The 27,110-nt window shown below is 46.7% G+C and overlaps 1 protein-coding gene across 2 annotated transcripts in view; it reads right to left on the minus strand.

The window, feature by feature from the left end:
* ACSL1 (acyl-CoA synthetase long chain family member 1) overlaps positions 1–27,110 on the minus strand; it is a 127,204-nt gene that overhangs the window by 76,402 nt on the left and 23,692 nt on the right. For both annotated transcript variants that reach the window (XM_038754967.1, XM_038754966.1), the window contains exon 2: positions 1,645–1,885. In XM_038754967.1, coding sequence (XP_038610895.1) covers positions 1,645–1,839 — 195 coding nt within the window. In that variant the 5' untranslated portion in view covers positions 1,840–1,885. The remainder of the gene's footprint in view (positions 1–1,644; positions 1,886–27,110) is intronic.

Consider the following 27,110-nt stretch of genomic DNA (forward strand, 5'->3'; position numbering starts at 1 on the left):
ATTTATTTTATTCTGTTAATACGTTTTGTTTTGATCTCTGTCTCCCCCTTCTAGACTGTGAGCCCGCTGTTGGGTCGGGACCGTCTCTAGATGTTGACGACTTGGACTTCCCAAGCGCTTAGTACAGTGCTCTGCACACAGTAATCACTCAATAAATACGACTGATTGACTGATTGATTTGTATGTATTTATTACTCTATTTTCTTTGTACATATTTATTCTATTCACTTTATTCTGTTAATACGTTTTGTTTTGATCTCTGTCTCCCCCTTCTAGACTGTGAGCCCACTGTTGGGTAGGGACCGTCTCCAGATGCTGCCAACTTGGACTTCCCAAGCGCTTAGTCCAGTGCTCTGCACACAGTAAGTGCTCAATAAATACGATTGATGGATTGATTTGTACGTATTTATTACTCTATTTTCTTTGTACATATTTATTCTATTCATTTTATTCTGTTAATATGTTTTGATCTCTGTCTCCCCCTTCTAGACTGTGAGCCCGCTGTTGGGTAGGGACTGTCTCTAGATGTTGCCAACTTGGACTTCCCAAGTGCTTAGTCCAGTGCTCTGCACACAGTAAGCGCTCAATAAATACGATTGATTGATTGATTTGTACGTATTTATTACTCTATTTTCTTTGTACATATTTATTCTATTCATTTTATTCTGTTAGTATGTTTGGTTTTGTTCTCTGTCTCCCCCTTCTAGACTGTGAGCCCACTGTTGGGTAGGGACCGTCTCTAGATGTTGCCAACTTGGACTTCCCAAGCGCTTAGTCCAGTGCTCTGCACACAGTAAGCGCTCAATAAATACAACTGGTTGACTGATTGATTTGTATGTATTACTCTATTTTCTTTGTACATATTTATTCTATTCATTTTATTCTGTTAATATGTTTTGTTTTGTTGTCTGTCTCTCCCTTCTAGACCGTGAGCCTGCTGTTGGGTAGGGACCGTCTCTAGATGTTGCCAACTTGTTCTTCCCAAGCGCTTAGTCCAGTGCTCTGCACACAGTAAGTACTCAATAAATACGATTGATTGATTGATTTGTACGTATTTATTACTCTATTTTCTTTGTACATATTTATTCTATTCATTTTATTTTGTTAGTATGTTTGGTTTTGTTCTCTGTCTCCCCCTTCTAGACTGTGAGCCCGCCGTTGGGTAGGGACCGTCTCTATATGTTGCCAGCTTGGACTTCCCAAGCACTTAGTCCAGTGCTCTGCACGCAGTAAGCGCTCAATAAATACGATTGATTGATTGATTGATTTGTATGTATTTATTACTCTATTTTCTTTGTACATATTTATTCTATTCATTTTATTCTGTTAATATGTTTTGATCTCCGTCTCCCCCTTCTAGACCGTGAGCCCGCCGTTGGGTAGGGACCGTCTCCAGATGTTGCCAACTTGGACTTCCCAAGCGCTCAGTCCAGTGCTCCGCACGCAGTAAGTGCTCCATAAACACGACCGAATGAATGAATTAGCTGGGTCAGACCCGGGATTTTCCCGGGCGCTCCATAGATACGACCGAAAGAATTAGCTGGGTGAGACCCGGGATTTTCCCGGAGGGGTGGGCGACACGGGAGGCCCGCCGCCCCCTCAGCGACCCACCCGCCGATGCCCGGGCCCTAGCCCGCGCTCTACCTCGATCTCCACGGACTGCATGGCCAGGTCGCAGGGCGGTTTGATGGCCTTGGGCCTGGTGGCGTACCAGAAGGTGGTGAGGGCGGCGAAGGCCCCGAAGCCCATGAGCGTGTTGGCGGGGATGCCGCGCAAGTACTGCCGCAGGTCTTCCAGCTCCGGCAGCCGCACATGGCGGAACAGCTCGTGGGCCTGCATGGTCCCCGCGGGCACGGTGGGCCGCCCGCCCGATCCTCGGCGCGCTCTGCGGAGACAACAGGGTTGGCGTGAGAGACGAGGCCGGAGTGGGCACACGGCGGGCAGGACCCTGCTTCAACCCCTCCCCACGCCTCCCTGCCCATCCAAACCAGCCTGACGCCGGGCATTCGTTCATTTAATCGTAATTATTGAGCGCTTACTGTGTGCGGAGCACCTTGGCAATCAATCATATTTACCGAGCGCTTACTGTGTGCAGAGCACCTTGGCAATCAATCAATCGTATTTATCGAGCACTTACTGTGTGCAGAGCACCTTGGCAATCAATCATATTTACCGAGCGCTTACTGTGTGCAGAGCACCTTGGCAATCAATCAATCGTATTTATCGAGCACTTACTGTGTGCAGAGCACCTTGGCAATCAATCAATCGTATTTATTGAGCGCTTACTGTGTGCGGAGCACCTTGGCAATCATTCGTATTTATCGAGCACTTACTGTGTGCGGAGCACCTTGGCAATCAATCATATTTACCGAGCGCTTACTGTGTGCGGAGCACCCTGGCAATCAATCAATCGTATTTATCGAGCGCTTACTGTGTGCAGAGCACCTTGGCAATCAATCAATCATATTTATCGAGCGCTTACTGTGTGCGGAGCACCCTGGCAATCAATCAATCGTATTTATTGAGCGCTTACTGTGTGCGGAGCACCTTGGCAATCAATCAATCGTATTTATCGAGCGCTTACTGTTTGCGGAGCACCCTGGCAATCAATCAATCGTATTTATCGAGCGCTTACTGTGTGCGGAGCACCTTGGCAATCATTCGTATTTATCGAGCACTTACTGTGTGCGGAGCACCTTGGCAATCAATCATATTTACCGAGCGCTTACTGTGTGCGGAGCACCTTGGCAATCAATCAATCGTATTTATCGAGCGCTTACTGTGTGCGGAGCACCCTGGCAATCAATCAATCATATTTATCGAGCGCTTACTGTGTGCGGAGCACCCTGGCAATCAATCAATCGTATTTATTGAGCGCTTACTGTGTGCGGAGCACCTTGGCAATCAATCAATCGTATTTATCGAGCGCTTACTGTGTGCGGAGCACCTTGGCAATCAATCAATCGTATTTATCGAGCGCTTACTGTGTGCGGAGCACCCTGGCAATCAATCAATCGTATTTATCGAGCGCTTACTGTGTGCGGAGCACCCTGGCAATCAATCAATCGTATTTATCGAGCGCTTACTGTGTGCGGAGCACCCTGGCAATCAATCAATCGTATTTATCGAGCGCTTACTGTGTGCGGAGCACCCTGGCAAGCAATCAATCGTATTTATTGAGCGCTTACTGTGTGCGGAGCACCTTGGCAATCAATCAATCGTATTTATCGAGCGCTTACTGTGTGCGGAGCACCTTGGCAATCAATCAATCGTATTTATCGAGCGCTTACTGTGTGCGGAGCACCTTGGCAATCAATCAATCGTATTTATCGAGCGCTTACTGTGTGCGGAGCACCTTGGCAATCAATCAATCGTATTTATCAAGCGCTTACTGTGTGCGGAGCACCTTGGCAATCAATCAGTCGTATTTATGGAGAGCTTACTGTGTGCAGAGCACTGTACGACAATGAATGAATGAATGTTTGTACAGATTTATTATAATAATAATGATAGCATTTATTAAGCGCTTACTATGTGCAAAGCACTGTTCTAAGCGCTGGGGAGGTTACAAGGTGATCACTGTTTATTTTACTTGTACATATTTACTAGTCTACCTATTTTATTTTGTTAATATGTTTTGTTTGGTTGCCTGTCTCCCCCTTCTAGACCGTGAGCCCGCTGTTGGGTAGGGACCGTCTCTAGATGTTGCCAGCTTGGACTTCCCAAGCGCTTAGTACAGTGCTCTGCACACAGTCAACACTCAAGAAATACGATTGAGTGAATGAATGAATGAATATGTATATATGTTTGTACGTATTTATTACTCTTATTTGTCCATATTTATTCTATTTCTTTTATTTTGTTAATATGTTTTGTTATGTTGTCTGTCTCCCCCTTCTAGACTGTGAGCCTGCTGTTGGGTAGCGACCGTCTCTAGATGTTGCCAACTTGGACTTTCCAAGCAGTTAGTACAGTGCTCTGCACACAGTAAGCGCTCAATGAATACGACTGAATGAATGAATGAATGAATATGTATACATGTTTGTACATATTTATTACTCTATTTCATTTGTACATATTTATTCTATTTTATTTTGTTACTATGTTTTGTTTTGTTGTCTGTCCCCCCCTTCTAGACTGTGAGCCCGCTGGTGGGTAGGGACCGTCTCTAGATGTTGCCAACTTGGACTTCCCAAGCGCTGAGTCCAGTGCTCTGCACACAGTAAGCGCTCAATGAATACGATTGAATGAATGAATGAATATGTATATATATTTGTACGTATTTATTACTCTATTTTCCTCGTCCATATTTATTCTATTTATTTTATTTTGTGAATATGTTTTGTTTTGTCGTCTGTCTCCCCCTTCTAGACTGTGAGCCCGCTGTTGGGTAGGGACCGTCTCTGTATGTTGCCAACTTGTACTTCCCAAGCACTTAGTACAGTGCTCTGCACACAGTAAGCGCTCCATGAATACGATAGAGTGAATGAATGAATATGTGTGTATATGTTTGTACGTATTTATTGCTCTATTTTATTTGTCCATATTTATTCTATTTATTTTATTTTGTTAATATGTTTTGTTTTCCTGTATGTCTCCCCCTTCTAGTCTGTGAGCCCGCTGTTGGGTAGGGCCCATCTCTATATGTTGCCAACTTGGACTTCCCAAGCGCTTAGTCCAGTGCTCTGCACCCAGTAAGCGCTCAATGAATACGATTGAATGAATGAATGAATATGTATATATGTTTGTACATATTTATTACTCTATTTCATTTGTACATATTTATTCTATTTATTTTATTTTGTTAATATGTTTTGTTTTGTTCTCTGCCTCCCCCTTCTAGACTGTGAGCCCACTGTTGGGTAGGGACCGTCTCTAGATGTTGCCAACTTGGACTTCCCAAGCGCTTAGTACAGTGCTCTGCACCCAGTAAGCGCTCAATGAATACGATTGAATGAATGACTATGTATATATGTATGTATTTATTACTCTATTTTATTTGTACATATTTACTCTATTTTATTTTGTTAATATGTTTGGTTTTGTTGTCTGTCTCCCCCTTCTAGACTGTGAGCCTGCTGTTGGGTAGGGACCATCTCTATATGTTGCCAACTTGGACTTCCCAAGCGCTTAGTACAGTGCTCTGCACACAGTAAGCGCTCAATGAATACGATTGAATGAATGAATATCTATATATGTATGTATTTATTACTCTATTTTATTTGTACATATTTACTCTATTTTATTTTGTTAATATGTTTTGTTTTCCTGTATGTCTCCCCCTTCTAGTCTGTGAGCCCGCTGTTGGGTAGGGCCCATCTCTATGTGTTGCCAACTTGGACTTCCCAAGCGCTTAGTACAGTGCTCTGCACCCAGTAAGCGCTCAACGAATACGATTGAATGAATGAATATGTATATAAGTTTGTACGTATTTATGACTCTATTTTCTTTGTCCATATTTATTCTATTCTATTTTATTTTGTCAACATGTTTGGTTTGGTTGTCTGTCTCCCCCTTCTAGACTGTGAGCCCGCTGTTGGGTAGGGGCCGTCTCTAGATGTTGCCAACTTGGACTTTCCAAGCGCTTAGTCCAGTGCTCCGCACCCGGTAAGCGCTCAATAAATACGACCGAGTGAATGAAAGTAACAGAGGAGCCGGAATGCGTCGTTCCGGTTGGCAACCCGGAGCAGTTTCCACCCCCGCGCCCCTGACAGCTGATGGGCAGGAGGGAGGTTGGGAGGGCGGGTGAGCGGCCCTCCCTGCCAAGGTCCTCGGGGGCGTCCATCACATGCCGAGCCCTGGCGCCGCTGCCCACTGGGTGAAAGGGAACTAGCAGGCACGGTCTGGGGAGGGGAAGGATGGGCCAATGGCAACTGGGAGCCGAGAGTCACCCCACTGCCCCACCCCCGGAGGACCGGAGGCCCTGCCAAGCGGCCTCAGTGGCAACAGCCCGGGCTTTGGGGTCGGAGGTCATGGGTTCAAATCCCGGCTCTGCCACTTGGCAGCTGTGCGACTTTGGGCGAGTCGCTTCACTTCTCTGGGCCTCAGTTCCCTCATCTGGAAAATGGGGATGAAGACTGTAAGCCCCCCCGTGGGACAACCTGATCACCTTGTAACCTCCCCAGCGCTTAGAACAGTGCCTTCTACACAGTAAGCGCTTAATAAATGCCATTATTATTATTATTATTATAACAACCTCTCTATGCCTCAGTTACCTCAACTGTAAAATGGGGATGAAGACTGTAAGCCCCCCCGTGGGACAACCTGATCACCTTGTAACCTCCCCAGCGCTTAGAACAGTGCCTTCTACACAGTAAGCGCTTAATAAATGCCATTATTATTATTATTATTATAACAACTTCTCTATGCCTCAGTTACCTCAACTGTAAAATGGGGATGAAGACTGTAAGCCCCCCCGTGGGACAACCTGATCACCTTGTAACCCCCCGAGCACTTAGAACAGTGCTCTGCACATAGTAAGTGCTTAATAAATGCCATAAAAAGAATAGGGAAGCAGCACGGCCTAATGGATGAAGAAGCAGTGTGGCTCAGTGGAAAGAGCCCGGGCTTTGGAGTCGGAGGTCCTGGGTTCAAATCCCGGCTCCACCACTTGGCAGCTGGGGGACTTTGGGCGAGTTGCTTCACTTCTCTGGGCCTCAGTGACCTCATCTGGAAAATGGGGATGAAGATTGTGACCCCCCCACCCCGTGGGACAACCTCAGAGCTTAGAACAGTGCTCTGCACATAGTAAGTGCTTAATAAACGCCATAAAAAAAATAGGGAAGCGGCACAGCCTAATGGATGAAGAAGCGGCGTGGCTCGGTGGCAAGAGGTCGGAAGCCATGGGGTCGGAAGTCATGGGTTCAAATCCCGGCTCCGCCACTTGGTAGCTGGGGGACTTTGGGCAAGTCGCTTCACTTCTCTGGGCCTCAGTGACCTCATCTGGAAAATGGGGATGAAGACTGGGAGCCCCACGTGGGACAACCTGATCACCTTGTATCCCCCCCAGCGCTTAGAACAGTGCCTTGCACATAGTAAGCGCTTAATAAATGCCTTTATTATTATTATTACTTAACTTCTCTGTGCCTCAGTTACCTCATCTGTAAAATGGGGATGAAGACTGTAAGCCCCCCCGTGGGACAACCTGATCACCTTGTAACCTCCCCAGCGCTTAGAACAGTGCCTTGCACATAGTAAGCGCTTAATAAATGCCATTATTATTATTATTAGTACTTAACTTCTCTGTGCCTCAGTTACCTCATCTGTAAAATGGGGATGAAGACTGTAAGCCCCACCATGGGACAACCTGATCACCTTGCAACCTCCCCAGCACTTAGAACAGTGCCTTGCACAGAGTAAGTACTTAATAAATGCCATAAAAACAAAATAGGGAAGCAGCACAGCCTAATGGATGAAGAAGCAGTGTGGCTCAGTGGAAAGAGCCCGGGCTTTGGAGTCGGAGGTCATGGGTTCAAATCCCGGCTCCGCCACTTGGCAGCTGTGGGACTTTGGGCAAGTCGCTTCACTTCTCTGGGCCTCAGTGACCTCATCTGGAAAATGGGGATGAAGACTGTGAGCCCCCCGTGGGACAACCTGATCACCTTGCAACCTCCCCAGCGCTTAGAACAGTGCCTTGCACATAGTAAGCGCTTAATAAATGCCATTATTATTATTATTAGTACTTAACTTCTCTGTGCCTCAGTTACCTCATCTGTAAAATGGGGATGAAGACTGTAAGCCCCACCATGGGACAACCTGATCACCTTGCAACCTCCCCAGCACTTAGAACAGTGCCTTGCACATAGTAAGTGCTTAATAAATGCCATTATTATTATTATTACTTAACTTCTCTGTGCCTCAGATCCCTCATCTGTAAAATGGGGATGAAGACTGTAAGCCCCCCCGTGGGACAACCTGATCACCTTGTAACCTCCCCAGTGCTTAGAACAGTGCCTTGCACATAGTAAGCGCTTAATAAATGCCATTATTATCATTATTATTATTATTATAACAACTTCTCTGTGCCTCAGTTACCTCAACTGTAAAATGGGGATGAAGACTGTAAGCCCCCCCGTGGGACAACCTGATCACCTTGTAATCTCCCCAGTGCTTAGAACAGTGCCCTGCACATAGTAAGTGCTTAATAAATGCCATAAAAAAAATAGGGAAGCAGCACGGACTAATGGATGAAGAAGCGGTGTGGTTCGGTGGAAAGAGCCCGGGCTTTGGGGTCGGAGGTCATGGGTTCAAATCCTGACTCCGCCAGTTGGCAGCTGTGGGACTTTGGGCAAGTCACTTCACTTCTCTGGGCCTCAGTGACCTCATCTGGAAAATGGGGATGAAGATTGTGACCCCCCCCACCCCAACCCCGTGGGACAACCTCAGCGCTTAGAACAGTGCTCTGCACATAGTAAGTGCTTAATAAATGCCATAAAAAAAATAGGGAAGCGGCACGGCCTAATGGATGAAGAAGCAGTGTGGCTCAGTGGAAAGAGCCTGGGCTTTAGGGTCGGAGGTCATGGGTTCAAATCCTGGCTCCGCCAATTGGCAGCTGTGGGACTTTGGGCCAGTCACTTCACTTCTCTGAGCCTCAGTTCCCTCATCTGGAAAATGGGGATTAAGACTGGGAGCCCCACGTGGGACAACCTGATCACCTTGTAACCTCCCCAGCACTTAGAACAGTGCCTTGAACAAGTAAGCACTTAATAAATGCCATTATTATTATTATTATTATTATTATTATTATTATTAACTTCTCTGTGCCTCAGTTACCTCATCTGTAAAATGGGGATGAAGACTGTACGCCCCGCCATGGGACAACCAGATCACCTTGTAACCTCCCAAGCACTTAGAACAGTGCTTTGCACATAGTAAGTGCTTAATAAATGTCATAAAAAAAATAAGGAAGCAGCATGCCCTAATGGATGAAGAAGCAGCGTGGCTCAGTGGAAAGAGCCCGGGCTTTGGGGTCGGAGGTCATGGGTTCAAATCCCAGCTCCACCAATTGGCAGCTGTGGGACTTTGGGCAAGTCACTTCACTTCTCTGGGCCTCAGTTCCCTCATCTGGAAAATGGGGATTAAGACTGGGAGCCCCACGTGGGACAACCTGATCACCTTGTAACCTCCCCAGCGCTTAGAACAGTGCATTGAACATAGTAAGCACTTAACAAATGCCTTTATTATTATTATTACTTAACTTCTCTGTGCCTCAGTTACCTCATCTGTAAAATGGGGATGAAGACTGTAAGCCCCCCCAAGGGACAACCTGATCACCTTGTAACCTCCCCAGCGCTTAGAACAGTGCCTTGCACATAGTAAGCACTTAATAAATGCCATTATTATTATTATTACTTAACTTCTCTGTGCCTCAGTTACCTCATCTGTAAAATGGGAATTAAGACTGTGAGCCCCAAGTGGAACAACTTGATCACCTTGTAACCTCCCTAGCGCTTAGAACAGTGCCTTGAACATAATAAGCGCTTAATAAATGCCATTATTATTATTATTATTATTATTATTATTATCTTCTCTGTGCCTCAGTTACCTCATCTGTAAAATGGGGATGAAGACTGTAAGCCCCACCATGGGACAACCTGATCACCTTGTAACCACCCCAGCACTTAGAACAGTGCCTTGCACATAGTAAGCGCTTAATAAATGCCATTATTATTATTATTACTTAACTTCTCTGTGCCTCAGTGACCTCATCTGTAAAATGGGGATGAAGACTGTAAGCCCCCCCGTGGGACAACCTGATCACCTTGTAACCTCCCCAGCGCTTAGAACAGTGCCTTGCACATAGTAAGCGCTTAATAAATGTCATCATTATTATTATTATTACTTAACTTCTCTGTGCCTCAGTTACCTCATCTGTAAAATGGGGATTAAGACTGTAAGCCCCACCATGGGACAACCTGATCACCTTGCAACCTCCCCAGCGCTTAGAACAGTGCCTTGCACATAGTAAGCGCTTAATAAATGCCATTATTATTATTATTATTATAACAACTTCTCTGTGCCTCAGTTACCTCATCTGTAAAATGGGGATGAAGACTGTAAGCCCCACCGTGGGACAACCTGATCACCTTGTAACCTCCCCAGTGCTTAGAACAGTGCCTTCTACACAGTAAGCGCTTAATAAATGCCATTATTATGATTATTATTAACTTCTCTGTGCCTCAGTTACCTCATCTGTAAAATGGGGATGAAGACTGTAAGCCCCACCATGGGACAACCTGATCACCTTGTAACCTCCCCAGCACTTAGAACAGTGCCTTGCACATAGTAAGCGCTTAATAAATGCCATTATTATTATTATTACTTAACTTCTCTGTGCCTCAGTTCCCTCATCTGTAAAATGGGGATGAAGACTGTAAACCCCCCATGGGACAACCTGATCACCTTGTAACCTCCCGAGCGCTTAGAACAGTGCCTTGCACATAGTAAGTGCTTAATAAATGCCATAAAAACAAAATAGGGAAGCAGCACGGCCTAATGGATGAAGAAGCAGTGTGGCTCAGTGGAAAGAGCCCGGGCTTTGGAGTCGGAGGTCATGGGTTCAAAACCCGGCTCCGCCAATTGTCAGCTGTGGGACTTTGGGCAAGTCACTTCACTTCTCTGGGCCTCAGTGACCTCATCTGGAAAATGGGGATTAAGACTGTGAGCCCCACCATGGGACACAGTAAGTATAGTAAGAGCCCGGGCTTTGGAGTCGGAGGTCATGGCTTCAAATCCTGGCTCCGCCGATTGTCAGCCGTGTGATTTGGGGCAAGTCACCTCTCTGGGCCTCAGTTCCCTCATCTGTAAAATGGGGATGAAGACTGTGAGCCCCCCCCGTGGGACAACCTGATCACCCTGTAACCTCCCCAGCGCTTAGAACAGTGCTTTGCACATAGTAAGCACTTAATAAATGCCATTATTATTATTATTATTCATTCATTCATTCAATCCTATTTATTGAGTGCTTATTGTTTGCAGAGCATTCATTCAATCATTTATTGAGCGCTTACTGTGTGCACAGCACTGGACTAAGTGCTTGGGAAGTCCAAGTCGGCAACATATAGAGACGGTCCCTACCCAACAGTGGGCACGTGGGGCTCACAGGCTCAATCCCCATTTTCCAGATGAGGTAACGGAGGCACTGAGAATCAATCAATAAATCTATCGTATTTATTGAGCGCTTACTGTGTGCAGAGCACTGTACTAAGCGCTTGGGAAGTACAAGTCGGCAACACACAGAGAGAGTCCCTATCCAAAAGCGGGCACGTGGGGCTCACAGGCTCAATCCCCAATTTCCAGATGAGGTAACTGAGGCACTGAGAATCAATCAATCAATCGCATTTATTGAGCGCTTACTGTGTGCAGAGCACTGTACTAAGCGCTTGGGAAGTACAAGTTGGCAACATAAATGAAGTGACTTGCCCACGGCCCCACAGCAGACATGAGGCGGAGCCGGAATTAGAACCCATGACCTGTGCCGCTTGCCCTGCATAATAACAATAATAACGGCATTTATGAAGCGCTTACTTCGTGCAAAGCACTGTTCTAAGCGCTGGGGAGGTTACAAGGTGATCAGGTGGTCCCACGGGGGGCTCACAGTCTTCATCCCCATTTTCCAGATGAGGGAACTGAGGCAAAGAGAAGTGAAGCGACTTGCCCAAAGTCACCCAGCTGACAGTTGGCGGAGCCGGGATTTGAACCCATGACCTCTGACTCCAAAGCCCGGGCTCTTTCCACTGAGCCACGCTGCTTCTCCAATACTAAGTGGAACCATCCAGAAAGGATGAAGATTCAATCAATCATTGTACTTGTGCAAGTGCTTGACACTTGCCTCTCCACCTGACCGGCCGTGGAGTGGGGAGGAAGTAGGGAGTGGGGGCCCGGAGACCAGGGCGGGCCCGCTCTTGAACCCAGCACCCGATCTAAGAAGGGTGGGCACATCTTAGCAATCTAAGAAAGCTGGGCATCATCATCATCATCATCATCAATCGTATTTATTGAGCGCTTACCGTGTGCAGAGCACTGTACTAAGCGCTTGGGAAGTCCAAGTTGGCAACATATAGAGACAGTCCCTACCCACAAGTGGGCTCACTCTGCCACTTGTCTGCTGCGGACCCAGAACCAAATAATAATAATAATAATAATAATAACAATGATGGCATTTGTTAAGCGCTTACTATGTGCAGAGCACTGTTCTAAGTGCTGGGGAGGTTACAAGGTGATCAGGTGGTCCCACGGGGGGCTCACGGTTTTAATCCCCATTTTACAGATGAGGGAACTGAGGCCCAGAGAAGTGCAGTGACTTGTCCAAAGTCACCCAGCTGACAGGTGGCGGAGCCGGGATTTGAACCCACGACCTCTGACTCCAAAGCCAGGGCTCTTTACTCTGAGCCAGCCCGCTCTGCATTCCAGGTTCATTCATTAGAGAAGCAGCGTGGCTCAGTGGAAAGAGCCCGGGCTTTGGAGTCAGAGGTCATGGGTTCGAGTCCCGGCTCCGCCACATGTCTGCTGTGTGACCTTGGGCAAGTTACTTCACTTCTCTGTGCCTCAGTTACCTCATCTGTAAAATGGGGATGAAAACTGTGAGCCCCTCGTGGGACAACCTGATCACCTTGTAACCTCCCCAGTGCTTAGAACAGCGCTTTGCACATAGTAAGTGCTTGACAAATACCATTATTATTATTATTATTATTCTTGGAGCCTCAGTTACCCCATCAGTAAAATGGGGATGATGACTGTAAGCCCCACGTGGGACAACCTGATCACCTTGTATCTCCCCCCCCCCCAGTGCTTAGAACGGTGCTTTGCACATAGTAAGCGCTTAACAAATGCCATCATTATTATTATTATCATTATTTTTATTCAATCGTATTTATTGAGCGCTTACAGTGTGCAGGACACCGTACTAAGCGCTTGGGAAGTCCAAGTTGGCAACATCTAGAGACGGTCCCTACCCATCAGCGGGCTCACAGTCTAGAGGGGGGAGATGGACAACGAAACTAAACATCTTAACAAAATAAAATAAATAGAATAAATACGTACAAATAAAGCTCAGTGTTCAGTGACGGGACGGGTGGGTGGAAAGTGGAGGGAGTCAAGGTGCCAGGAGGATTTGATTCTAGAGATAAAGGCTTCACACCATCTTCATATTAACAAAATAAAATAAATAGAATAAATACGTACAAATAAAGCTCAGTGCTCGGTGACAGGAGGGGTGGGTGGAAAGTGGAGGGAGTCAAGGTGCCAGGAGGATTTGATTCTAGAGATAAAGGCTTCACACCATCTTCATATTAACAAAATAAAATAAATAGAATAAATACGTACAAATAAAGCTCAGTGCTCGGTGACAGGAGGGGTGGGTGGAAAGTGGAGGGAGTCAAGGTGCCAGGAGGATTTGATTCTAGAGATAAAGGCTTCGCACCATCTTCATATTAACAGAATAAAATAAATAGAATAAATACGTACAAATAAAGCTCAGTGCTCAGTGACAGGAGGGGTGGGTGGAAAGTGGAGGGAGTCAAGGTGCCAGGAGGATTTGATTCTAGAGATAAAGGCTTCACACCATCTTCATATTAATAAAATAAGAGAAATAGAATAAATATGTACAAATAAAGCTCAGTGCTCAGTGATAGGAGGGGTGGGTGGAAAGTGGAGGGAGTCAAGGTGCCAGGAGGATTTGATTCTAGAGATAAAGGCTTCACACCATCTTCATATTAACAAAATAAAATAAATAGAATAAATACGTACAAATAAAGCTCAGTGACAGGAGGGTTGTGAGTGGCCTTGGGTTGGTCGTGGGTTTGCGGGGGCGTGAACCCGTCCTGATAGCCATCCTTGGCCCCGGTGAAGTCCAAGGTTGCACGTATGACAGGGCTACATAAATGACAGGGCCGCTGCATATGTATATATGTTTGTACATATTTATCTTACTTGTACATATTTATTCTACTTATTCTATTTTGTTAGTATGTTTTGTTGTCTTTCACCCCCATCTAGACTGTGAGCCTGCTGTTGGGTAGGGACCGTCTCTAGATGTTGCCAACTTAGACTTCCCAAGCGCTTAGTCCAGTGCTCTGCACACAGTAAGCGCTCAATAAATACGACTGAATGAGTGAATATATGTATATATGTTTGTACACATTTATTTATCTTCTACATATTCTATTTTGTTAATATGTTTTGTTGTCTCTCACCCCCTTCTAGACTGTGGGCCCGCTGTTGGGTAGGGACCATCTCTAGATGTTGCCAACTTGGACTTCCCAAGCGCTTAGTCCAGTGCTCTGCACGCAGTAAGCGCTCAATCAATACGATTGAATGAGTGAATATATGTATATATGTTTGTACACATTTATTTATCTTCTACATATTCTATTTTGTTAATATGTTTTGTTGTCTCTCACCCCCTTCTAGACTGTGAGCCCGCTGTTGGGTGGGGACCGTCTCTAGATGTTGCCAACTTGGACTTCCCAAGCGCTTAGTCCAGTGCTCTGCACGCAGTAAGCGCTCAATCAATATGATTGAATGAGTGAATATATGTATATATGTTTGTACACATTTATTTATCTTCTACATACTTATTCTATTTATTCTATTTTGTTAATATGTTCTGTTGTCTGCCGCCCCCTTCTAGACTGTGAGCCCGCTGTTGGGTGGGGACCGTCTCTATCTGTTGCCAACTTGGACTTCCCAAGCGCTTAGTACAGTGCTCTGCACACAGTAAGCGCTCAATCAATACCATTGAATGAGTGAATATATGTATATATGTTTGTACACATTTATTTATCTTCTACACATTCATTCTATTTATTCTATTTTGTTAATATGTTTTGTTGTCTGCCGCCCCCTTCTAGCCTGTGAGCCCGCTGTCGGGTGGGGACCGTCTCTATCTGTTGCCAACTTGGACTTCCCAAGCGCTTAGTCCAGTGCTCTGCACACAGTAAGCGCTCAATAAATACGATTGAATGAATGGATGAATGAATGGGTTGGGGGTGGGTGGAGAGTGGAGGGAGTCAAGGTGCCAGGAGGATTTGATTCTAGAGATAAAGGCTTCACACCATCTTCCCTGGGGCTCCTACCCCTCCAAGAAATAGAGGGACATGGGGCTGAGGCTTTAATCGCCTGAGGGAGAGGGGTTGGGACAGAGGGCCTTTTGAGAGGTTGGGTTTTTTTGAGGCTATCTGTTAATCAATCAATCAATCAATCGTATTTATTGAGCGCTTACTGTGTGCAGAGCACTGTATTAAGCGCTTGGGAAGTACAAGCTGGCAACATATAGAGACAGTCCCTACCCAACAGTGGGCTCACAGTCTAGAAGGGGGAGACAGAGAACAAAACCAAACATACTAACAAAATAAAAGTTACAAGTAAAATAAATAAATAAATAGAGTAATAAATATGTACCAACATATATACATCTATACAGGTGCTGTGGGGAAGGGAAGGAGGTAAGATGCGGGGGATGGAGAGGGGGACGAGGGGGAGAGGAAGGAAGCACTTACTGTTAAGCACTTACTTCGTGCCAAGCACTGTATTAAGTGCTGGGGTAGATCATCATCAATCGTATTTATTGAGCGCTTACTACGTGCAGAGCACGGTACTAAGCGCTTGGGAAGTGCAAATTGGCAACATCTAGAGACAGTCCCTACCCAACAGTGGGCTCACAGTCTAAAAGGGGGAGACAGAGAACAAAACCAAACATACTAACAAAATAAAATAAATAGAATAGATATGTACAAGTAAAATAAATAAATAGAGTAATGAATATGTGCAAACATATACACATATATACAGGTGCTGTGGGGAAGGGAAGGAGGTAAGATGGGGGGATGGAGAGGGGAACGAGGGGGAGAGGAAGGAAGGGGCTGAGTGTGGGAAGGCCTCCTGGAGGAGGTGAGCTCTCAGTAGGGCCTTGAAGGGAGGAAGAGAGCGAGCTTGGCGGATGGGCAGAGGGATTGGGGGCATTCCAGGCCCGGGGGATGATGGGGACCGGGGGTCGATGGCGGGACGGGCGAGAACGAGGCCTAACGGTGAGGAGATTAGTGGCGGAGGAGCAGAGGGTGCGGGCTGGGCTGCAGAAGGACAGAAGGGAGGTGAGGTAGGAGGGGGCCAGGGGATGGACGGCCTTGAAGCCCAGGGTGAGCAGTTTCTGCCTGATGCGCAGATTGATTGGTAGCCACTGGAGATTTTTGAGGATACAAGCTAGATACAAGCTTATCAAGGTTGGACACAGTCCCTCTCCCACATGGGGCTCATAACCTTAATCCCCATTTTGCAGATGAGGCAACTGAGGCCAAGAGACACGAAGTGACTTGCCCTGAAAGAGTTCCCGCCGATGCCACGCTGCCATTCTTAGGGACGCGACCTGCTGTTTGACCTCCTCTTCCTGCTCCTCCTCCTTGCTGTCCTCCTCATTTGGTCCCGTCTGCCCCAGCCTCTCCCTAGCTCGTGCTGCGGGGAGCAGCAAGGTGGAGTGGGTAAACCATGGGCCTGAGACTCAGAAGGTCATGGGTTCAAATCCCGGCTCTGCCAGCTGTCAGCTGTGTGACTGTGGGCAAGTCACTTCACTTCTCTGGGCCTCGTTTACCTCATCTGCAAAATGGGGATTAAGACTGGGAGCCCCCCGTGGGACAACCTGATCACCTTGTAACCTTCCCAGCGCTTAGAACAGTGCTTTGCACATAGTAAGTGCTTAATAAATGCCATTATTATTATTATTATGATGATGATGAGGCTGGCTGTGACCCACTACCAGCCTCCAGAAGTAGAGGAGGGGCTGAGCACCCCCCTGGTCATTGAAAGCCACACAGGACTGCTTTTTGGTTTGTTTTGGGGGGGGATTTAAGCGCTTACTACTACTACTAATAATAATGATGGCATTTATGAAGCGCTTACTATGTGCAAGGCACTGTTCTAGGCGCTGGGGAGGTTACAAGGTGATCAGGTTGTCCCACGGGGGGCTCACAGTCTTATTCTCCATTTCACTGAAGGCCCATCTCCTCCAAGAAGCCTTCCCAGACTAAGCCCTCCTTTCCTGTTTTTCCATTCTCTTCTGTATATATGTTTGTACATATTTATTACTCTATTTATTTTACTTGTACATATCTATTCTATTTATTTTATTTTATTTTGCTAATATGTTTGGTTTTGTTCTCTGTCTCCCCCTTCTAGACTGTGAGCCCACTGTTGGGTAGGGACCGTCTCTATATGTTGCCAACTTGGACTTCCCAAGAGCTTAGTCCAGTGCTCTGCACACAGTAAGCGCTCAATAAATACGATTGATTGATTGATTGATTCTCTGGGCCGCAGTTACCTCATCTGCAAAATAGGGATTGAGACTGTGAGCCCCATGTGGGACAGGGACTGTGTCCAACCCTTCTTCTAGACTGTGAGCCCACCTTCTAATAATAATAATAATAATAATAATGGCATTTATTAAGCGCTTACTATGTGAAAAGCACTGTTCTAAGCGCTGAGGAGGTCACAAGGTGATTAGGTTGTCCCAAGGGGGCTCACAGTCTTAATCCCCATTTTACAGATGAGGGAACTGAGGCCCAGAGAAGTTAAGTGACTTGCCCAAAGTCACACAGGTTTGGTTTTGTTCTCTGTCTCCCCCTTTTAGACCGTAAGCCCACTGTTGGGTAGGGACTGTCTCTATATGTTGTCAATTTGTACTTCCCAAGCGCTTAGTCCAGTGCTCTGCACATAGTAAGCGCTCAATAAATACGACTGATTGATTGATTGAAGTGGCAGAGCCACTTCTAGACTGTGAGCCCACTGTTGGGTAGGGACCGTCTCTATAGGTTGCCAACTTGGACTTCCCAAGCGCTTAGTCCAGTGCTCTGCACACAGTAAGCGCTCAATAAATACGACTGAATGAATGAACGCACCCGATTAGCGTGTATCCACTTCAGCGCTCAGTACGGTGCCTGAGGAAGCGTTTCGCAAACACCATAATTATGCAGCCTCTCCTCTGGGCCTCGCCCCAGCACCACAGATCTTGTCAAAGCGAGGAAGGGCGTTGAGCGCAACGTGTTTCCGAAGAAGCAGGTGTTAGGCCCTGCCCGGCGCGACAAGGAGAGCCGAGGACAAGAAAAGACACAGTCCCTGTTCACAAGGGACTTTGGGCAAGTCATTTAACTTCTCTGTGCCTCAGTTACCTCATCTGGAAAATGGGGATTAAGACTGTGAGCTCCCTGTGGGACAACCTGATAACCTTGCAACCTCCCCAGCGCTTAGAACAGTGCTTTGCACATAGTAAGTGCTTAATAAATGCCATTATTATCATTATCCTCCTCCAGAAGGTCTTCCCAGACTGAGCCCCTTCCTTCCTCTCCCCCTCGTCCCCCTCTCCATCCCGCCCATCTTACCTCCTTCCCTTCCCCACAGCACCTGCATAGATGTTTGTACAGATTTATTACTCTATTTATTTATTTTACTTGTACATATCTATTCTATTTATTTTATTTTGTTAGTAAGTTTGGTTTTGTTCTCTGTCTCCCCCTTTTAGACTGTGAGCCCGTTGTTGGGTAGGGACTGTCTCTAGATGTTGCCAACTTGGACTTCCCAAGCGCTTAGTACAGTGCTCTGCACACAGTAAGCGCTCAATAAATACGATTGATGATGATGATGATGACAAGGGGCTTCTAATAGGGGAGATGCAAAAATATTTACAGTGATAAAGAGCATAAGATTACGCTACACTCTGAATTCTCTAGTACGTACTAGCCCTAATAATAATTCTATTTACTCTATTGATTTTATTTTGTTAGTACGTTTGGTTTTGTTCTCTGTCTCCCCCTTTTAGACTGTGAGCCCACTGTTGGGTAGGGACCGTCTCTCTACGTTGCCATCTTGTACTTCCCAAGCGCTTAGTCCAGTGCTCTGCGCACAGTAAGCGCTCAATAAATTCGATTGATTGATTGATTGAGAGCGGATCCCAGCGTTCCAGCCGTGGCAGGAAGGGCAGTGGGTGACCCGGCTAAGGAAGTCATCATCATCAATCGTATTTATTGAGCGCTTACTGTGTGCAGAGCACTGGACTAAGCGCTTGGGAAGTCCAAGTTGGCAACACAGAGAGACGGTCCCTACCCAACAGTGGGCTCACAGTCTAAAAGGAGTCTAAAAGGAGTCTGCCGGCCTCCCCCGGGCACGGGCCCTCACTCAGGCTCCCCCATCCTCAGACCTCATCTTCCCCCCTCGACTCTCTCCCCATCCTGTGCGGCCTATTGAACCCCGGCCTCGGAGCCAGAAGGATCTGGGTTCTAATCCCAGCTCCGCCACTTCTCTGTACAGTACAGAGTAGTACGGAGTAGTACTAGTCCAGTGCTCTGCACACAGTAAGCGCTCAATAAATACGACTGATTGACTGATTGATTCTCTGCTGGGTGACCTTGGGCAGGTGGCTTCTCTGGGCCTCAGTTCCCTCGTCTGCAGTGAGAATAATAATAACCGTGCTAATTGTTAATCTCTTACTATGTGCCAAGAACTGTTCTAAGCTGGGGTAGATAGAATCAATCAATCAATCAATCAATCGTATTTATTGAGCGCTTACTGTGGGCAGAGCACTGGACTTAGCGCTTGGGAAGTCCAAGTTGGCAACATATAGAGACGGTCCCTACCCAACGGTGGGCTCACGGTCTAAAAGGGGGAGACGGAGAACAAAACCAAATGTACTAACAAAATAAAATAAATAGAATAGATATGTACAAGTAAAATAAATAAATAAATAGAGTAATAAATATGTACAAACATATATACATATATACAGGTGCTGTGGGGAAGGGAAGGAGGTAAGATGGGGGGGATGGAGAGGGGGACGAGGGGGGATAGAAGATAAGCACGTCCATATAACTAGTCCAATAAGTAGGTCCAAGATAACCCAGTCCCTGTCCCACATGGGGCTCACTGTCTTAATCCCCCTTTTACAGATGAGGTGACTGTAATGATAATAATAATAACTGTGCTAATTGTTAATCTCTTACTATGTGCCAAGAACTGTTCTAAGCTGGGGTAGATAATAATAATAATAATAATGTTGGCATTTGTTAAGCGCTTACTATGCGCAAAGTACTGTTCTAAGCGCTGGGGGGGGATACAAAGTGATCAGGTTGCCCCACGTGGGGCTCACAGTCTTAATCCCCATTTTACAGATGAGGTAACAGGCTCCAAGAAGTTAAGTGACTTGCCGAAGGTCACACAGTAGACATGTGGCGGAGCCAGGATTTGAACCCATGACCTCTTACTCCAAATCCCATGCTCTTTCCACTGAGCGATAAGCACGTCCATATAACAAGTCGAATAAGTAGGTCCAAGATAACACAGTCCCTGCCCCACATGGGGCTCACGGTCTTAATCCCTCTTTTACAGATGAGGTGACTGTAATGATAATAATAATAACAGTGCTAATTGTTAATCTCTTACTATGTGCCAAGAACTGCTCTAAACCGGGGTAGGTAGAAGATAAACCCGTCCATATAAGAAGTCGAATAAGTAGGTCCAAGATAACCCAGTCCCTGTCCCACATGGGGCTCACGGTCTTAATCCCTCTTTTACAGATGAGGTGACTGTAATGATGATAATAATACTAACCGTGCTAATTGTTAATCTCTTACTATGTGCAAAGAACTGTTCTAAGCTGGGGTAGGTAGAAGATAAGCACGTCCATATAACAAGTCGAATAAGTAGGTCCAAGATAACCCAGTCCCTGTCCCACATGGGGCTCACGGTCTTAATCCCCCTTTTACAGATGTGGTGACTGTAATGATAATAATAATAACCGTGCTAATTGTTAATCTCTTACTATATGCCAAGGACTGTTCTAAGATGGGGTAGATAGAAGAATAAATACGATTGATTGATTGATTGATAAGCACGTCCATATAAGTCGAATAAGTAGGTCCAAGATAACCCAGTCCTTGTCCCACATGAGGCTCACGGTCTTAATCCTTCTTTTACAGATGAGGTGACTGTAATGATAATAATAATAACCGTGCTAATTGTTAATCTCACTATGTGTTAAGAGCTGTTCTAAGCTGGGGTAGGTAGAAGATAAGCACGTCCATATAAGTCGAATAAGTAGGTCCAAGACACAGTCCCTGTCCCACATGGGGCTCACGGTCTTAATCCCCCTTTTACAGATGAGGTGACTGTAATGATAATAATAATAACCGTGTGAATTGTTAATCTCTTACTATGTACCAAGGACTGTTCTAAACTGGGGTAGATAGAAGATAAGCACGTCCATATAACAAGTCGAATAAGTAGGTCCAAGATAACCCAGTCCCTGTCCCACATGGGGCTCACGGTCTTAATCCCCCTTTTACAGATGAGGTGACTGAGGCCCAGAGAAGTGAAGTGACTCGTCCAGTGTCACAGGGCAGACAAGTGGTGGAGCCGGAATTAGAACCCATGACCTTCCGTCTCCAGGCCCGTGCCCTGCCCACTAAGCCACGCTGCTTCTCATTATAATTCTCAATCAATCAATCCATCGTATTTACTGAGCGCTTACTGTGTGCAGAACACTGTACTAAGCGCTTGGGAAGTACAAGTTGGCAACATATAGAGACAGTCCCTATCCCACATAGGGCTCACAGTCTTAATCCCTCTTTTACAGATGAGGTGACTGTAATGATAATAATAATCACCACACTAATTGTTAATCTCTTACTATGTGCCAAGAACTGCTCTAAACTGGGGTAGATAGAAGATAAGCACGTCCATATAACAAGTCGAATAAGTAGGTCCAAGATAACCCAGTCCCTGTCCCACATGGGGCTCACGGTCTTAATCCCCCTTTTACAGATGAGGTGACTGAGGCCCAGAGAAGTGAAGTGACACGTCCAGTGTCACACGGCAGACAAGTGGTGGAGCCGGAATTAGAACCCATGACCTTCCGTCTCCAGGCCCGTGCCCTGCCCACTAAGCCACGCTGCTTCTCATTATAATTCTCAATCAATCGATCCATCGTATTTCCTGAGCGCTTACTGTGTGCAGAGCACTGTACTAAGTGCTTGGGAAGTACAAGTTGGCAACATATGGAGACAGTCCCTATCCCACATAGGGCTCACAGTCTTAATCCCTCTTTTACAGATGAGGTGATTGTAATGATAATAATAATAATCATGCTAATTGTTAATCTCTTACTATGTGCCAAGAACTGTTCTAAGCTGGGGTAGATAGAAGATAAGCACGTCCATATAACAAGTCGAATAAGTAGGTCCAAGATAACCCAGTCCCTGTCCCACATGGGGCTTACGGTCTTAATCCCCCTTTTACAGATGAGGTGACTGTAATGATAATAATAATAACTGTGCTAATTGTTAATCTCTTACTATGTGCCAAGAACTGTTCTAAACTGGGGTAGATAGAAGAATAAATATGATTGATTGATTGATTGATTGATAAGCACGTCCTTATAACAAGTCGCATAAGTAGGTCCAAGATAACCCAGTCCCTGTCCCACACGGGGCTCACGGTCTTAATCCCTCTTTTACAGATGAGGTGACTGTAATGATAATAATAATAACTGTGCTAATTGTTAATCTCTTACTATGTGCCAAGGACTGTCCTAAGCTGGGGTAGATAGAAGATAAGCGCGTCCATATAACAAGTCGAATAAGTAGGTCCAAGATAACCCAGTCCCTGTCCCACATGGGGCTCACGGTCTTAATCCCTCTTTTACAGATGAGGTGACTGTAATGATAATAATAATAACCGTGCTAATTGTTTATCTCTTACTATGTGCCAAGGACTGTTCTAAGCTGGGGTAGATAGAAGATAAGCACGTCCATATAAGTCGAATAAGTAGGTCCAAGATAACCTAATCCCTGTCCCACATGGGGCTCACGGTCTTAATCCCCCTTTTACAGATGAGGTGACTGAGGCCCAGAGAAGTGAAGTGAGTCGTCCAGTGTCACACGGCAGACAAGTGGTGGAGCCGGAATTAGAACCCATTACCTTCCATCTCCAGGCCCGTGCCCTGCCCAGTAAGCCATGCTGCTTCTCATTATAATTCTCAATCAATCCGTCGTATTTACTGAGCGCTTACTGTGTGCAGAGCACTGTACTAAGCGCTTGGGAAGGCCAAGTTGGCAACATATAGAGACGGTCCCTACCCAACAGCGGGCTCACAGTCTAAAATTCTCCTAATAATAATAATTATTATTACTTAAGGCCGTGCCAGCCAAGCCGGGCAGAGCTCCCCGATGGGCACCCAGGCCCTGTAGCCTCCACCCGAGCGGCTGGCAGGGAATTCCGGCCCGCTCTTCCAAGTCGCCGGCCAAGTTGGCACGGTCCGGCTAGTCCGCCGGGCTCCGCCTCCCGCCCGCTGCACACAAGGGACCTTTGACGGAGAGCTGAAAGCCGCCCCATTGTCCAGCCCTGGCCGGGCAGGGCCCGAGCGTCCGGGGGAACGGGGGACCAGCAGGCGGGCACACTCGAAGGACGGCAGACAACACGCCGGGGCCAGTCCGGCCTGCTCCCTCGCCCCGCCGTCGAGCGGGCACGCGACCGAGAGAGAGGGGCTGCCTGGCGCGGAGCGGGAGCGGGCACGGATAATAATAATAAAATAATGATGGCATTTATTAAGCGCTTACTATGTGCCCAGCACTGTTCTAAGCGCTGGGGGGGATACAAGGTCGTGAGGTTGTCCCACATGGGGCTCACGGTCCTCATCCCCGTTTTCCAGATGAGGGAGCTGAGGCCCAGAGAGGTGAAGTGACTTGCCCAACGTCACACGGCTGACAAGTGCGGGAGCCAGGATTTGAACCCATGCCCTCTGACTCCAAAGCCCGGGCTCTTTTCCACTGAGCCACGCTGCTATGCCCATGCCCTGAGGCAGGGGGAAGGAACTGGGGAAGGAAACGTTAGAGCTCGAACTCGAGCCCTTCAAGGCCCTACTGAGAGCTCACCTCCTCCGGGAGGCCTTCCCACACTCAGCCCCCGCCTTCCTCTCCCCCGCCTTACCTCCTTCCCTTCCCCACAGCACCTGTATATATGTATATATGTTTGTACATATTCATTACTCTATTTATATATATATATAATTATATATATAACATTATATAAATTATATAAAATTTATATATTTTACTTGTAGATGTCTATTCTATTTATTTTACTTTGTTAACATGTTTGGTTTTGTTCTCTGTCTCCCCCTTCTAGACTGTGGGCCCGCTGTTGGGTAGGGACCGTCCCTAGATGTTTCCTGGGACTTGGACTCCCCAAGCGCTTAGTACAGTGCTCTGCACACAGTAAGCGCTCAATAAATACGATTGATTGATGATTGATTGATGGATGAAGCCGGGTGCCCAAGGGGGCAGGCGGACAGAAAGCGGGAGGACCCTGGGGGCTGTGGCCAGTTCTGTTCTCTCCTCTTGGGGTTGAGGCGAGAATCATCATCATCATCATCGTCAATCGTATTTATTGAGCGCTTACTATGTGCAGAGCACTGTACTAAGCGCTTGGGAAGTACAAATTGGCAACATATAGAGACAGTCCCTACCCAACAGTGGGCTCACAGTCTAAAAGAGAAGACACCATAGAGGCCATTACGATCTCTCTTCGGGCACGGACTCGAAGGTCACAGCCATCGCCAAGACACTGAAGTGTTTCTCTGCCCTCTGAGCGACTTTTCAATGGTATTTGTTAAGTGCTTACTATGTGCCAGGCACTGTACTAAGCTCTGGGGTAGACACAGATCAATCAATCGTATTTATCGAGCGCTTACTGTGTGCAGAGCACTGGACTAAGCGCTTGGGAAGTCCAAGTTGGCAACATAGAGAGACGGTCCCTACCCAACATCATCATCATCAATCGTATTTATTGAGCGCTTACTGTGTGCAGAGCAGTGGACTAAGCGCTTGAGAAGTCCAAGTTGGCAACATAGAGAGACGGTCCCTACCCAACATCATCATCAATCGTATGTATTGAGCGCTTACTGTGTGCAGAGCACTGGACTAAGCGCTTGGGAAGTCCAAGTTGGCAACACATAGAAACGGTCCCGACCCAACAATAGGCTCACAGTCTAGAAGCAGCGCGGCTCAGTGGAAAGAGCCCGGGCTTTGGAGTCCGAGGTCACGGGTTCAAATTCCGGCTCCGCCCGTTGTCAGCTGTGTGACGTTGGGCCAGTCACTTCACTTCACTTAGAAGCAGCGTGGCTCAGTGGAAAGAGCACGGGCTTTGGAGTCAGAGTTCATGGGTTCGAATCCCGGCTCCGCCACACGTCTGCTGTGTGACCTTGGGCAAGTCACTTAACTTCTCTGTCCCTCAGTTCCCTCATCTGTAAAATGGGGATGAAGACTGTGAGCCCCACGTGGGACAACCTGATCACCTTGTATCCCCCCCAGCGCTTAGAACAGTGCTTTGCACATAGTAAGTGCTTAACAAATGTCATTATTATTATTCACGTCTCTGGGCCTCGGTTCCCTCATCTGGAAAATGGGGATGAAGACGGGGAGCCCCAAATGGGACAGCCTCATCACCTTGCATCCTCCCCAGTGCATCTCCCTCTCTAGACGGTAAGCTCACTATGGGCAGACAATGTGTCTGTTTGTTCTTCTAGCGTACTCTTCCAAGCGCTTAGTACAATGCTCGGCACACAGTAGGCGCTCCATAAATATGATTGAATGAGTGACCGAATGGAAGAGAGGTTGATTCAGGCCAACCTGATCCGATCTCTTCGGGGTGGAGCCCAACGCGGTGGGGTTTCCACAGGTCAAAATTCCCCGCTGGCGACCTTTGAGCTGAGTGTGGCAACCGGGATTTATTAGCCCACGGAAACTCATGACTTCTTTCAGCACCTCGTGGGTCGGTCTACCGGGGGCATTGGGCAACTGGCGCGGAGCCTGTTATCAATCAATCAATCAATCAATCAATCGTATTTATTGAGCGCTTACTGTGTGCACAGCACTGGACTAAGCGCTTGGGAAGTCCAAGTTGGCAACATCTAGGGACGGTCCCTACCCAACGGTGGGCTCACGGTCTAGAAGGGGGTGACAATAACGGTGGCATTTGTTAAGAGCTTAATGATGGCATTGATTAAGCGCTTACTATGTGCAACGCACTGTTCTAAGCGCTGGGGAGGTTACAAGGTGATCAGGTTGTCCCACGGAGGGATCACAGTCTTAATCCCCATTTTCCGGATGAGGTAACTGAGGCCCAGAGAAGTGAAGTGACTTGCCCAAAGTCACCCAGCTGACAAGTGGCGGAGCCGGGATTTGAACCCATGACCTCTGACTCCAAAGCCCGGGCTCTTTCCACTGAGCCACGCTGCTTCTCCATATGTACAAGTAGAATAAATAAATAGAGTAATAAATATATAAGCCCACTGTTGGGTAGGGACTGTCTCTATATGTTGCCAATTTGTACTTCCCAAGCGCTTAGTACAGTGCTCTGCACATAGTAAGCGCTCAATAAATACGATTGATGATGATGATATATGTTGCCAACTTGTACTTCCCAAGCGCTTAGTACAGTGCTCTGCACACAGTAAGCGCTTAATAAATATGATTGATGATGATGTACCAAGCACTGTTCTAAGCGCTGGGGTAGATACAAGGCGATCAGGTTATCCCACGTGGGGCTCACAGTCTTCAGCCCCATTTTTTTTTTAACAGATGAGGTCACTGAGGCCCGGAGAAGTGAAGTGACTTGCCCAAGGTCACACAGCTGACAAGTGACGGAGCCGGGATTAGAACCCACGACCTCCGTCTCGCAAGCCTGTGCTCTTTCCACTGAGCCACGCTGCTCCCTCCTCCATCTCCAAGGACCTCGTCTCTGGCGGCCTGGGAATCGATCAGCCAAGGCATTTGACGGTCAACATGGTGAGATTCGCATCATCATCATCATCAATCGTATTTATTGAGCGCTTACTGTGTGCACAGCACTGTACTAAGCGCTTGGGAAGTACAAACTGGCAACATATAGAGGCAGTCCCTACCCAACAGTGGGCTCACAGTCTAAAAGGGGGAGACGGAGAACAAAACCAAACATACTAACAAAATAAAATAAATAGAATAGATAGGTACAAGCTAAATAAATAAATAAATAAAGTAATAAATATGTACAAACATATATCCATATATACAGGTGCTGTGGGGAAGGGAAGGAGGTAA

The sequence above is a fragment of the Tachyglossus aculeatus genome, chromosome 12, assembly GCF_015852505.1.
Source record: "Tachyglossus aculeatus isolate mTacAcu1 chromosome 12, mTacAcu1.pri, whole genome shotgun sequence".
In the NCBI taxonomy this organism is placed as follows: Eukaryota; Metazoa; Chordata; class Mammalia; order Monotremata; family Tachyglossidae; genus Tachyglossus; species Tachyglossus aculeatus.